This window comes from Lactuca virosa, chromosome 7, assembly GCF_052849685.1.
Source record: "Lactuca virosa cultivar CGN04683 chromosome 7, Lactuca_virosa_CGN04683_v6, whole genome shotgun sequence".
NCBI lineage: Eukaryota > Viridiplantae > Streptophyta > Magnoliopsida > Asterales > Asteraceae > Lactuca > Lactuca virosa.
The window spans coordinates 101,867,031-101,881,177 of NC_136432.1; the positions used below are offsets into that span (position 1 = coordinate 101,867,031).

The 14,147-nt window shown below is 34.4% G+C and overlaps 1 protein-coding gene across 4 annotated transcripts in view; it reads right to left on the reverse strand.

Annotated features, from left to right (window-relative positions):
- LOC145125957 (disease resistance protein RPV1-like) overlaps positions 1–14,147 on the reverse strand; it is a 55,395-nt gene that overhangs the window by 21,976 nt on the left and 19,272 nt on the right. For 3 of the 4 annotated variants that reach the window (XM_079061366.1, XM_079061367.1, XM_079061365.1), the window contains 5 exons: positions 7,312–7,536; positions 6,452–7,201; positions 5,758–6,343; positions 5,565–5,662; positions 4,998–5,129 (listed from right to left, as the gene is read on the reverse strand). In XM_079061366.1, the coding sequence (XP_078917492.1) occupies positions 4,998–5,129; positions 5,565–5,662; positions 5,758–6,343; positions 6,452–7,201; positions 7,312–7,536 (1,791 nt within the window). The remainder of the gene's footprint in view (positions 1–4,997; positions 5,130–5,564; positions 5,663–5,757; positions 6,344–6,451; positions 7,202–7,311; positions 7,537–14,147) is intronic. The other variant, XM_079061368.1, reaches the window with a different exon arrangement.

Below are 14,147 nucleotides of genomic sequence, written 5' to 3' on the forward strand. Positions count from 1 at the left end.
TTTCGATCCTGCGGAACTAGTAACGGCTGTAACTGTTCCGGACCAACTGTCAGGTAATGATGATAACAGTAGTAAAGCTTGAACTTCGTCCTCAAATTTTATTCCCACTGACCCAAGTCTGGATAAAATCGAGTTCAAATTGTTGATGTGTACTGTAACTGAACTTCCTTCCCTCATCCTCGTGTTGACTAGTTCCCGAATCAGGAAGACTTTATTTGCTGTCGACGGCTTCTCGTACATATTAGACAATGCCTCCATGATTCCCTTTGCCGAGGTCTCCTTCAAAATATTGAAGGCAACATCCTTTGACAACGTCAGTCTAATAAATGCCTTGGCCTTCTTATCCAAAGTCTCCCAGTTTGCCTGTGTCATCGCCTCCGGTTTTTCACCTAAAACTGCGTCCAAGTGTTTCTGCACGAGCAAATCTTCAATTTGCATCTTCCACCAACCAAAATCTTTCCCATCAAACTTCTCAATCTGAAGCTTACTGCTTTCTGCCATTTTCTGAAAGAACAATGACCTATCTTGCAATATTCTGGAAATTCAGGGGCCAAATTGCAAATTTTCAAATCTGCTACAGTGTTGCTACAGTGCCTGCTACAGTGTCTTCTCCGGCGGACTGCTACAGTGTCTGGTGCTACAGTGTCGTCTTCTCCGGCGAACTGGTTTTCCCGGTCACTATTCCGGCAAACCTTTGACCGGCGATTTGGACGTCTTCCGGTGGTCAAAAAATTCAGAAAAAAATATTTTCGGAATCTTCGGAACGAGACCTTTCCAACGGTATACACCAAAATCGTTTTTGACGAAAAAAAAATTTCGACCAAAAAACAGAAAATCACCCTCTGGAGCTAAACCAAGGCTCTGATACCACTTGTTAGGATCGAGACACTTAACACACGACTCTAAACACACACACAGCTCACGAAAAACAAGAACACAAGGATGAACACGAGGGATTTAATGTGGTTCGGTCCTTCTCTGACCTACGTCCACCGGTAACTAGGAATTTATATTTCTTGGTGCTAATCTGCACTCTTTCTGTGTTACTCTAGATACAAGCTTTTACAAATACAGATGAATCTCTTATATAGAGATGGAAACACACATGGTTCCTGGTTTCCTGCCATTTTTGACCAGTTGTGGCTTCACACATGGTTCCTGGTTTCCTGCCATTTTTGACCAACTTTTCTGTGGATTCACACTCAACAACCTCCGTGGATTCACACTCAACAGTTTAGACAATCAAACATGGTGGTAAATGATTTGGCTTACAACGAAGGTCAAACGATCACTTAGTATTCTTTAGTTAGGTATGCTTTTCAGATGCACCTTGCTTATTATGTATCTTGATGATATAGTGATTAGGGATAGTAAAAAACTGGAATTAAGAAGTTAAAAGATTTAAGTCTCTCGTGCTCTAAAAGGAATTTGTTTATCTCAACATAAGCATTTCTTGGATGTATTTATCATACATTGATGATATAGGTATGCTTTCGGATGCATCTTACTTATTGTGGTTGTTGAGGATATAGTGATTAGGTAGTAAAGAGCTTGAAAGTAAGAAGTTGAAAGATTTTCTTACATGCCGATTTCAAACAAAAGATATAGGTCCTTTTAAATATTGTTAGGAACTGAAGTATCTCGTGATTAGAAATGATATTTTTATCTCAATGGAAGCATAGCTTGGATATATTGAGTAAATTTGGTATGATTGAATAAAACCATGTGAAGCTCCTAGGATTTCGAATGTTAAGCAGCACATGATGGAGATCCTTCGAGAATCCGGAAAAGCACAGAAGAATTGTGGGAAAGCTGAACCATTTGACAATTAAACAACCAAACATTACTTTCCCAGTGAATATTGTAAGCCAATTCATGCCATCTCAAATAACTTCACATTGGGATGTTGTTGCCCATATTTTAAAATATCTAAAAGGTGAAATAGGCTTTTGGAATTTTATACCAAAATTATAGCCATCATGATATAGATGCTTACTATGATGGTGATCCTACAAACACGTGGTCCGCTACAAGATACTATCTTTTGGGGGGGGGGGGGGGATCTAGTTTCTTGGAACTAGAGAAAGAAACTAAATGTTAGTTAAGTATGGAATATGAATAAATGATTATGATCCAAACCACCAGTTAACCGATATATATGGTTATATCACCTACTTGGTGAGATTGGTTGCCCTCAAACTAACCAATAAACTAATGCCGTGACAATCAAACATCCATTCACATTTCAAACAATCCTGATTTTCATGAAAGGACCAAACACATTGAGGTTGACTGCCACTTTACTCGCGAAAAGATTGAAGATGAAACTATCACTATGCCTTATGTTAGAATAGAAAGTTAACATGGTGTCTTCACTAAAGCGTTACTTGGTAGCAGAATTTCTAATATTTTTAACAAGCTAGAGATGGTTAATATTTATGCTCTACCCTGAGGAGGCATATTAGAATGTATATATGTAATATTTCCTAGTTAGGCTTGTTTGTGGGTCATCTTTTCCTAGATTATGATTTCCCTATGTCTATATTTTGTATCCCTTATCTATATCCATATTTATATATACTTATAAAAGAGACATTTTTACTTGCAACACATACATTTGAAACCTCCTAGACTTTCCATTTATTTCTAATAATTCTTATAAATTGGTTAATAATGTTAAATTAATGGAAAAACTAAATTCTAATTATAAATTAACTAAACTATAATATTAAAATATCATATTTTACTTCTATTTATAAAATTATGACTTCAGCTTTTTAAAATATTATAATTAACTTATTAGTTTAAATATATTCTTGTATATGAGCAATTGTCATTTTAAAATTACAATTTTTGTATAATTTATGATTTTATGAAAAATAGCTAAATTAGAGTAAATTACATGAATGGTTCCTATGGTTTGGGTAATTTGCACGTTTGGTCCCTAACTTATTTTTTTAACTTGGAAAGTCCCTACTATTAGTTTTTGTTATGCGTTTGGTCCCTACTATTTGTTTTTGTTACGCATTTGGTCCATGTCTTAACTAAAAAAAATATTATTTAAAAAGGGAAAAATGATGGGGTAAGTAAGGTAAGGTGAGAGGGTGGGCTTGGGAGTGTGTTTATTTAAATAAATTAAAAAATCAAGGGCAAAATAGTCTTTTTAGGTAAGATAGGGACCAATCGCATAACAAAAGCAAATAGTAAGGACCTTCCGAATTAAAAAAATAAATTAAGGACCAAACATGCTAATTACCCTAAACTATAGGCACCATTCGTGTAATTTACTCTAAATTATTTTATTAATAGTTATAAATTATAGTGTTAAACCTAAATTGTAATCCTTAATTAAAAAAAAACCATGGAACCATTTTTTATAATCATTAGGAATTTTCAAATAAATAGTTTAAAAATAATTTACAATAAAAATAGTTAAAAGTAATATTATATAAGAACAAAATTATAATATTATCTTTAAAAACAAAAACAATGTTTGTTGTTTTAAATACTTACAATAAAAAACACTAACAATATTCATCAAATGAATTTTAAGAAGTTAAATTTCTGAAACCAAATTAATATAATTAAGAGTTTTCAAATACGTTATTTTAAATAACTTACAACAACAACAGTTAAAGGTAACATTATATACAAAAATTATATCGTTACCTTTAGAAAAACAAAAACAATTTTTGATGTGTTAAATAAATACATTGATAGAAATTAAAATCTTAAACAAATAAACTTTTTAAAATTAATTAATCATAACAACAGCTATAAATATCATTAAACCATATATTATATCTAATTTTATTCATGAGTAACCAACAGTTAGAGGTCATTGAGAAAATTGATATTATAGAATTTTAAAAGATGTCTACATTATCATATAGTTCATAAAAACAATATTTATACCTAACTTTTTAAAAAATTTATTATATAAGGGGTAATAACAACATCATTAATATATTAAAAAAAAACATATATTTGTAAAGATTTCAAATATACTTTTATATTCTACGCAACGTATGTATATTCGTCTAGTTTCATAGGAGTATAATGATAAGACACACAAGAGTTTATGTGTCTTTGACTACAAGTACTTAGACTCCATTTTCGTTGGATGATTCAAAATGGCTTCCATGGTCATTTTCATATATCTAATATATAGAGACCTCTAGGCTCTAGCCACTTCAGTTCTAATCATTCTAGTTCAAAGAGTGGAAGCAAATATTATACTCCTGATTAGAAGTGTCAACTACTTCCTTTCTTTTTTTGGACAACGATCAAGGTAAGAGGATTCTATTCATATTGTAGTGATTTAGAGAACTTGTAACTCACGAATCGATTCTATTCATATTGTAGTGATTAAGAGAACTTGCAACTCACGAATCGTTCATGCAGTCAGATAAAATATCTAAAGTATACTTTCAAGGTATTCATGTGATTCATACTCACAATGGAATCATTGCTAATGGAATGTGTTCTCCACACTTTTGACGAAACAACGATGCTCGACGGTCTATGTGACTAGTCAAGGACACACGACACTCTCAAGTAGCCAGGTATTCAAATATCGATCATGTTATATGTGCTAACAGTGGAAGATCCACTAAAAGATGGTGCATGCCCCTTATTTGGTAAAAAAAACTTTGGAAAAACAAGATGTGGGTTTAACTAATAAGCAAGTAGCCATAGGTGGTCCTTGTCTAGGGAGAATCTAAATATGGAGCATGGCTGATATAACATGCCGACTAAAATGAGTATGATGGGAATGTAAAGTGATATTTTTTTTTGAAGTAGCAAAGTGGTTAACCTACTCCTAAATATCATTTATATTTCCTAAGAGACTTGAACTATGACCTCTAGAGTCACTTCTTACGATCAGGTCAAAGGCCGTTTGGTGAATGCAAAGTGATAACGAGGCTGAAACTTAGGTAATATCAATCATGTTGCATGTCCCAACACTTTAATCCTTATGTAATATTGAAAATTACCTTCGTTAATGTATCACTAAATTCAGAAAATGTGGCAGATTTCATTTTCTCCGCAGGTGTGTTGTATTTGAACTGCAAAGTTTGATCTGCCGAAGATAATTTTGACATCTCTGCAATCTTGTAGATTTCCTCCTATTTGATTTCCATAAACACGAGATCCATATTAGCACAACCCGATAATTACACCAAATTAGCATTAATTACCAAAAGGTGTAAAGGGTTGATAAATCTTTTGTCATATGTGAACTCATGTAATATATTTTTTTTAAAATAAAAAATAAAAAAATAAAACCCGACAGACTTTTCTATCGAACATAATTGTATCATATAATGCAATAGGAATGGGGATTTGAGAAGTATATCAATTGTAATTGAATTATATAACCCCATTGGGTTTAATTTTTATCAATGGCAAGTAGTAAGAATTGTTATGATGAACCAGATCACAAAGGTCCTATTCATCTTATACCAACCGCAAAGGCCGGGTACTCGAGTAGAAGACAACTGTATAGGCCCTTCATATTATTAATCATGCAATGAGTTCATGCGAAAAAAAACAAAGCTTACCAATTCCGGACCATGGACGATGCATCTAACTGTTTTTAACTCTGTAAATGATAGATTCATCTGCTTAGGTCGACCTGTCTTTCTCCATCCTTGTACCTCTGTACGTAACAAGGTATCATAAGATGAACTATCTCTGTGTGCAGCATAAATCTTACTACTAATGCGTAAAATTAGTTTGACAAGATTGACATACCTATAAACTCAACAGTATCACCAACTAGAATTCTAAACCAGTCAGGAGTCAGTCTGTCAACCTCCATTAACCCAAAGAAATCACGGCGACAAAGATAGTATGATCCTGTGCTTAGTTGAAATCCAGACAAATCTCCTCCAAGAATTTCTACCCATCCCTTGTTATTTTCCAAGGTTTCCTCAACTACTTTATCATCAGCGTAAATAAGGCTTACACCACATTCGTGTACCTCCAATCCACCCTTTACAACAATAGAGACATTTACTGTATCTCCAACATCTAAAGTGTTTCCAATTGGCCAATAGCTTAACCATACACCAACTTTATCATAATCAGATTTGCCGAAAACTTTGGGGTTGTACATGAAATCAACACCACGAGTCGTACAGATTTTACAGAACCATGCGCAATCATCACCATATACTGTATATCTGAAAGTTACATCAAGTCCTTTGAGCTTCCTATTCCTGGGATCCGAAGGCACGTTAAAATACAAAGACGATAATTCTGATACATACTTAGGCTTCATGTTTGGATCCTTTATGTCTGGCAGAGATGTGCTCATTATATCGAATTCATACAACATCTGTGCCACAAAATGTACTAACGTATACTCAGTTTGTATATATGCATGTGGTATGTGTCGATGTGCTTGTGTGTGTTTATGCATGTGCTTGCAAAAGATTCAACTAACCTGGACACATGAACTTCTGCCTACAGTGAGCTCATCATCCCCAACCAGGCACACCTCATGATTTTGATATTCTTTTAGCCACTTCATATGCCCCAAATCATATTCTTCAAGTTTAGCTACAGGCACCAATTTTATAAAGCCTTCAACTTCGTACAAACTTATACAGCCTTCATAGCCAAACTCTTGCAATGTGAATCTAGGTGATTCGAAAGTTATTCTCTCCAGTGATTTACAGTAATATACATACAATTCTGCAAGTGTACTTGGCAGACAAAGAAGCCATTTAAGTCTTGTGCAAAAACTCAAGTCCAGGACCCGAAGATGTTTAAGATGATTATAGTAAGGCAAAAACTCAAATAGACTATTGCATAAATTCAAGTACTCCAAAGACAGTTGCACGCTGAAGCTCAGAGGAAAAGAATCAGTACTCTCAAGATTACAGTCCTTGAGGAACAGCTGTCGTAATGAATGTGGGAAGGAAAATGTAGGTTGTTTGGCAACTCCTCCACGAAAAGTAAAAGCCTCTATCCCTACTAACATATTTGTTTGCTCCTTCTTGAACAGGTTTTTACACCCTGTCATGTTCAGTAGTGCAAGAGACTTCAAGTCTCCAATGGCTTCACAAACACGAACCAATCTGTGACAGTTCCAAAGAATCAAAATCTCAAGATGAGGGATCCGGGATATGTTGCGGATTTCAAATAGATTGTATGAGTCTTTAAAATTCAGAATCTTTAGTGCTTGAAGAACCTGTAGCAAAAGTAAGAAGATTTATGTAGCACTAGATGTCTGCATAAAGACCATTAAAAAGTAAGAAGTTAAATGGAGAAGCCTTAAAAAGAGGATACCAAATTCCCTACCATAGGTGGTTCAAATACTTCCAAGTTGCTATAGCTCATATCTATGGCCACCAACTTTCCCATGGATAAGTCAGAGGGTATGGTTTTTAAATGGAAGCCAAACCAGCAGAGCCATCTTAAATCTGGTGAAACATTCTCGTAGGACCCGTCAAGATACACAAATTTTAAGTGGAGCAATTTTAATTTATCCATCTTGTTAAGTGCGTCTGTCTTGAGCTCTGTTGGCTGCAAATTAAGCAAGAAGAGGGATACTAAGCTTACACCATATTTAAAAATAAGTTCGGCTAAGATTACATTTGTTGGGTACCAATCATACATTTCCATTTCTTAGATGGTTGTATGATGATTGGGGTTATAATTGGCGCTGCACACACACATAATTGGCGCTTGTAGTACACACACAAGCACGGTACGCGCGCGCACACACACACCTGTGTGTATAAAGAGCAAGGTTGTAAAAAGCGTTCGACTAATCGGTAGACTGGGCTTAAGGGAATAATCGGTTAAGCGGAGATTAATCGGGGGCCACTAACTGCTAATTTGTTGAATTTAAAAAAATTAAATATGAGTAATATCATCACAAAGTTAGTAAAGACCACTAATATCGTAACAAAATAGGTTAATAAGATTAATACAACACTAATAATTCGTCAAATAGTTTCTATTGAGATAGAATTTCTTCAAAATATTAAAATTTCATCATTTTCTATTGCTTCACTTATTGCGTATACAGTGATTAATCGTTGGGCGCCCTCTAATCAGTCGAGTAGCACCTAAGGATTAATCGGAGATTAATCAGGACCTAGTCGGAATTTTTACAGATAAAGAATGAGTTAATTAGAATCAATAGATCATCTTTGTACTACATATATAATTATCATAACTATGTACATACAAAACAAAATTAGTGAAGTTTATTCGATATGACCTTACGCTTTCATACAAAGTTAGACTAGGTTAAATGTTTAAAGATATCATGTTTCAACCTTGCATTTTCATCCATTGCACATTTGTACAAAATTTGAAGAAGAATTGTGTACTAAAATCACATCACCGGTATAACTAATTCTTACCATTTTAGAGTTTGATTTGGATATTGGTGATCCAATAAATAACCTGGGTTAATAAAACAAAATTTCCAATTAGGGATGAGAATTTGGCCCGAAAACCCGAACTGAACCGAAAACCGAACCGAACCGAACCGAATTAGACCCGAATAAGCAATTCGATTCGGTTTTCGGGTATCTTATATAAGGCTTATTCGGTTTTCGGGTTATTCGGTCCGGGTTACCTGAATAAGGGCTTATTCGGTCCAAAAGGACCGAACCGAATATGAAAAGTCACATTTTTTTTTCCACTTGCACGATTGCTTATTTGGTCTTGTGTTCTATCGATTGTTACCCCAAATACCCACGTAATGTTTAATGTTTAACTTATATACTTATAGATAGATTTTTGGGTGTTTTAGATGTTTAATGTTTAGTATTTAATATGTTGCTTAATAACTATATCTTAAGAATGTGGTGGTTGAATTTTACATTTTATATATCAAGAATAGTTAATCTGTGTTATTTGTGTTTATCATAAGCTACAAAAGTCATACAAAATACAATATTTATAATCACATTGTAAATGTTATTTGGGTTATTCGGGTCCTTAATCATCTTGTACATGTTATTTGGGTTATTCGAGACGGAACCGAACCGAATCGAATAATACCCGAACCGAATCGAACCGAACCCTTATTTGCTTATTTGGTTCGGTTTTCGGTTCATATAATTACCCTAATTCGGTTTTCGGTTTATTCGGGTTCGGGTCGGTTCGGTTCGGTTCGGTTCGGTTCCGACCCGAATAACATCCCTATTTCCAATTATACACTTTGGATTGGAATATATGGTTCAAATATTCACATTTTTTATTGGTTTTCAGCAACATTGAGTTATTATTTTATTATATTATATTCATTTTGGTTTATAAAAAAGTGAAGCAACCAAAAAACCAAAATTTCATAAATTTATATTTTTTATTTTGTATCTATACTTTTAATCATATATTGATTTACCAAATCATCTTTGAATCGACTAAAAAAACTCAACCAATAATAAACTTTAATATACTTCTCAAAAGTTTTTTTTACGTATAAGAAAACTGAATTATAATAAAAATATCTTAGTAGTTGTTTATGTATTTTAATTCAAAAGATAAAGTATTTGTTTTTATATCGTTGGCTACCATTGAATTTATATATTTTTTAAAATGCACATGCTCCTAAAAATTGAATTGTAAAAATTGTAATTTGGGTGGTTTGGATTGAATTTAGATTTTATTTGGATTATTGATATTTATGTTTTGAAAACCGAAACCAATTGGATTCAATTGATTGGATTCAATCGTACTGAACTATCCAAACGAACACCGTTAAACAAGACAAAAAACAAAGTGATAAACTTTGAATGACAATTTTTAAAGGGATAAGTGTTTGGAGTACGTCGAGGGTCGTTAGTCCCGAAGCCGTCCACGACAAATACTTGTCCTATGGGGTGAGGGGGTAGAGGGTCTGTCATTTAATTACAAGGGTTTACGATTACATGTATTTGTATCTCATAACTTTTTGTCAATAGTCGAATAGTATAAAAGATCCCCTTCCCGATTCCTGTGGAGGTAGGTCACATCGACCACACAATGTTAATCACTTATGTCGTTTTTCTTGATTGCACTACTTGCTTGCACACCAAGTGGTATGAAAGCTAGGTTATTGCAGCGTCTAGATTTCTTGGTTGATGTGATATTGTCTTACAATTTTGATTTGGATAAGTTCAACGGATCAAATGACTACACATTATGGAAGTTGAAGATGAAATATCTTCTAGTTCAACAAGGTTGTGTGGCGGCATCATAGGGAGAGGTGCGCCTATCAAAGGAGACGATTTCGGATGCAAAGGACAATATTCTGGCAAAAGAGCATATCACAGTTACGTTATGTCTGTCTGACTTATGAACTGCTACAAGAGGTTCTGGATCAAACTACTATTATTAGGAAATGTACGTACCAATTTATGTGCATATCATAATAACTATCTCACAAATCAGATGTATCAAAAGAAATATTTGTATACCCTCCCGATGACAGAAAGTACTCATTTGGAAATTTTTAATCATATTATTCTTGATTTATCAAGCGTTGAGGTTAAAATTAAATATGAAGATCAAGCCCTAAGTTGTGTTCTCTACCTAATTTATATGAGAATTTTGTTGATTCCATGTTACATGGTAGAACGATACTATCAGTGATGTGAATGATGCTTTACTCTCCAAGGAACTATAATGAAACATTTATGGTAGCGACGAGGGTTCTGTTCAAGTCCAAGTCTGTTTGTAGGGAAGGGAAGAAGACAAGTTAAAGAGGGTAACAACATGGGAAAGTCATGTTCCAAGTCTAAAGCTTAAGCTAAGGTTAAATGCTAGCAGTGTTAAGAACGATGTCATATTAAAAGAGATTGTCTACAATAAAGAAAAGGAAGCGGTAAGGCAAGAATCAAGTAATGGTTTCAGTGTTGATGTGATTTTATAAGATAATTCTTACAAGGGTGACATAAGTGATATTCTAAATGTACTTGTAATACTAGTTCCGGATACACTTGGATCTTGTACATTAGTGCATCTTATCATATGACTTTTTAACAAGATTTATTCGTTTCCTTTTCGAGGAATGGAATGGTGAGGTAAATTTAGGTGATGAAAGGATACGGCGTATCAAAGTAAGTGGCACGATACCAAAGGGCTCATAATTAACCTTGTGATATCAAGCGTTTGAAAATATGTCCTTCCCTAAATGGTTGTGGGTTCAAGTCTCATAGTGGAAAAAGGTGTTGTTTAGGGGTAACATTTATGAGGTTTGTATTATTCGGTTCTGGAAAAAGGGAATGTGCATATTAAAATGCATGAATGTATGGTTAGAAATCTACTAAAAAATATTGATAGTATGTTCCTGATCTTAGGAAGAATTTGATGTATCTTGGAACTTTAGTCAAACATGCACTCATGTATTCCAAGGAAAATAATTGGTTAAAGTCTCAAACAGTGCTCTCGTTATAATGAAAAGGAAACTACAACATGAATTTTATTTTCTAAACGGAAGTTCGCTAAAAAGAACGTTGGTTATTTCTCAATCTTTGGAGAGATGTGATTACAAAACAGAGTTCGGATATCGTGTATTGGGTCACATTACCAAGAAGGGAATGTTAATCTTAAGTATACAAGGATTACTTGGTGGAGAAGTAATTAGGAAGATAAATTTCTATAAAAGAGTGTCAAAGGAATGTAATGCAAGTGAAGTAAATACACTCGCAACACTTAATGGGTTAGAGTTTTGCAATACACTATTTGGTAACTTCTACAAAAGGAAGGTATAGTGAGGCACCGCACTATACAACACACACCACAATAAAAAGGGATTGCAGATTGAATGAACCATTTACAGCAAGATGTATATGTATATATGCTAGTCTGTCGAATTAATTAAAGGCAAAAGCAGTGATGTTGAGAAAGAAGAAAGGGATTCAAAATCTATAGCAAAAGGGAAGCAAAAAAGAAACATTTAAAACCCCTCGGATATGCAATACAGGATGTGTTAATACTTGTCACATTGTTTCAGTTATGTATACATTGACAGTTAGAGATGATATTGGTTCAAATGAGCCAAGATTATATAAAGAGGCTATTGTGAATAAAGAAGTATACGATTGCTTAGTTATAATGAATGAAGAAATGCATTCGCTTAAAGAGAATGATGAGTTCTATCACCTTTACAAAATGGAGCAAAACTAGAAGGGCGTAAATGGGTCTTCAAAAGAAAAGAAGGGGTTTTGGTTGAATCAGTGAGATTTAAAGCAAGTTTAGTGGTAAATGGTTCTCACAAAAGGAATGGATAAACAAATAAACTATCATGATGTTTTTTCATCTTTTATGAAACACAAAAAAATAGGTTTTATTGGCCCTATTGAGTGCATTTAGTTTGGCGCTTGAGAATCTTGATGTAAAAACTTCATTTATGTATAGTAACATAGAAGAAAACATGTATATATATCTCGAAAGGGGTTCCTTGACACCAAGAAAGTCATGTGTTTGTTAAAGAAATCTCTTTATGGTTTTAACAGTCTCTAATAAAATGTTACAAAAGGTTTGATTTATTTACCATTTTATCATGGCTAAATTCAAAACAAATTTTATAATTTTGTGTACTCGAAGGAAACGTCTGATGGTAAGCATGTATGTTGTGGTATATACTAGACCTAATCTGCCTAATGAAGTTTGTGTGGTAAGCAAGTTTATGAGCAATTTGGGGAAGGCTTACTAGTAAACAGTCAAGTAGATTATGCCTACTTGAAAGGAACGCCTAATATCTGAATAGCTTATGATGCTAGAAAATGCAGTGATGGTTTGGTTGTCTATGTAAATTCAGATCACGGTGGAGGCTTGGTGAAGAGACAATCACCTACATGTTATATTCTTACCTTGTTTGGATGTACGTATCAAGGATATATAGCCCAATCCAAAGTCGCAGCAGCCCAAATGAATCCCAATAGCCCAAAGCTATACAACACGTTTCCAATTCCCTGTATTCAATTTATGTATTCAAATATATAGTCAAACAGATCCTATAATTTCTCCTGTAGATTCATTCAAATTAGAAGCTTGTAATATGTTGTAATCTGCCTATACAAGGCATGTAAATCTGGGAATACAATCAAGTCATTCAGTCACAATAATTTGCCTTTATATGGTATCAGAGCTATAATAGCTACTAAGAGTCTCAATTTCAATCCAACTTATCCTCCATTCTCATCCCACTTTCAATCACCCTGTTAAATGTCGTTGAAGTCACAACCCATACCCAATTTCCAATAAAACTTACTGCCAATAATTTTCCTGTCTGGAGGAAACAAGTCATTACAACCCTAACTGGGTTAGGTCTCGAAGACTATGTCGACGAGTCTACAGTAGCTCCATCCAAATTTCTAACCATCGAAAGCACATCAAAGGCAAATCCTGTATATACCTCTGGTATGGACAAGATCAAATCATTCTTGGTGCACTACTAGGAAGTTGCTCAGAAACCATTCAACCTATTGTCTCCTCTGCTGAAACTACACATGAAGCTTTCAAACGCCTCACAGAAAGTTAAGCAAGTGTTTCTAGGTCTCGAATTATTTCATTAAAATCAAGATTAGCAAACAATCCCAAAGGCACACGTTCCATTACTGAATTTCTCCGTGACATGAAAAATATCGCTAATGATCTTCCATTAGCTCAAAGTCCTGTAGATGAAGAGGACTTAATTGTCCATATATTAGGTCAGCTAGGTGATGACTACACGCATATTGCTTCTGCCATTAAAATTCGTGAAACACCCATCAAATTTCTTGATCTCTTTGACAAACTACTTGACCATGAGCGAACCCTAAAAGAAACCCAAACCTCATCAGTCATAGCCACAGTCAACAATACTCAAAAATACTCCAATCGCTATCCACCAAAATCAAACTATGATAATCAAAACCAAGCCAGGTTCAATAACAACAAAAATTCAGGCACTAGAACATCTCGTTCCCCGGGAGAAAACAATGGAGGTAACAACTACCAAAGAGGCAACAGAAACAATAGCTACTGTCAATACTGTAATATACCTAGACATGAGACTAAAGAATGCAGGAAGCTTTCACGGTTTCTTAAAGAAAACAATATCAGCATCTCCATGAACTCCACAACTAGCCCTATGGTCAACACCACTACAGCAAGCTCCGCCTCCACCACACCACCATGGATGTTTGACAGCG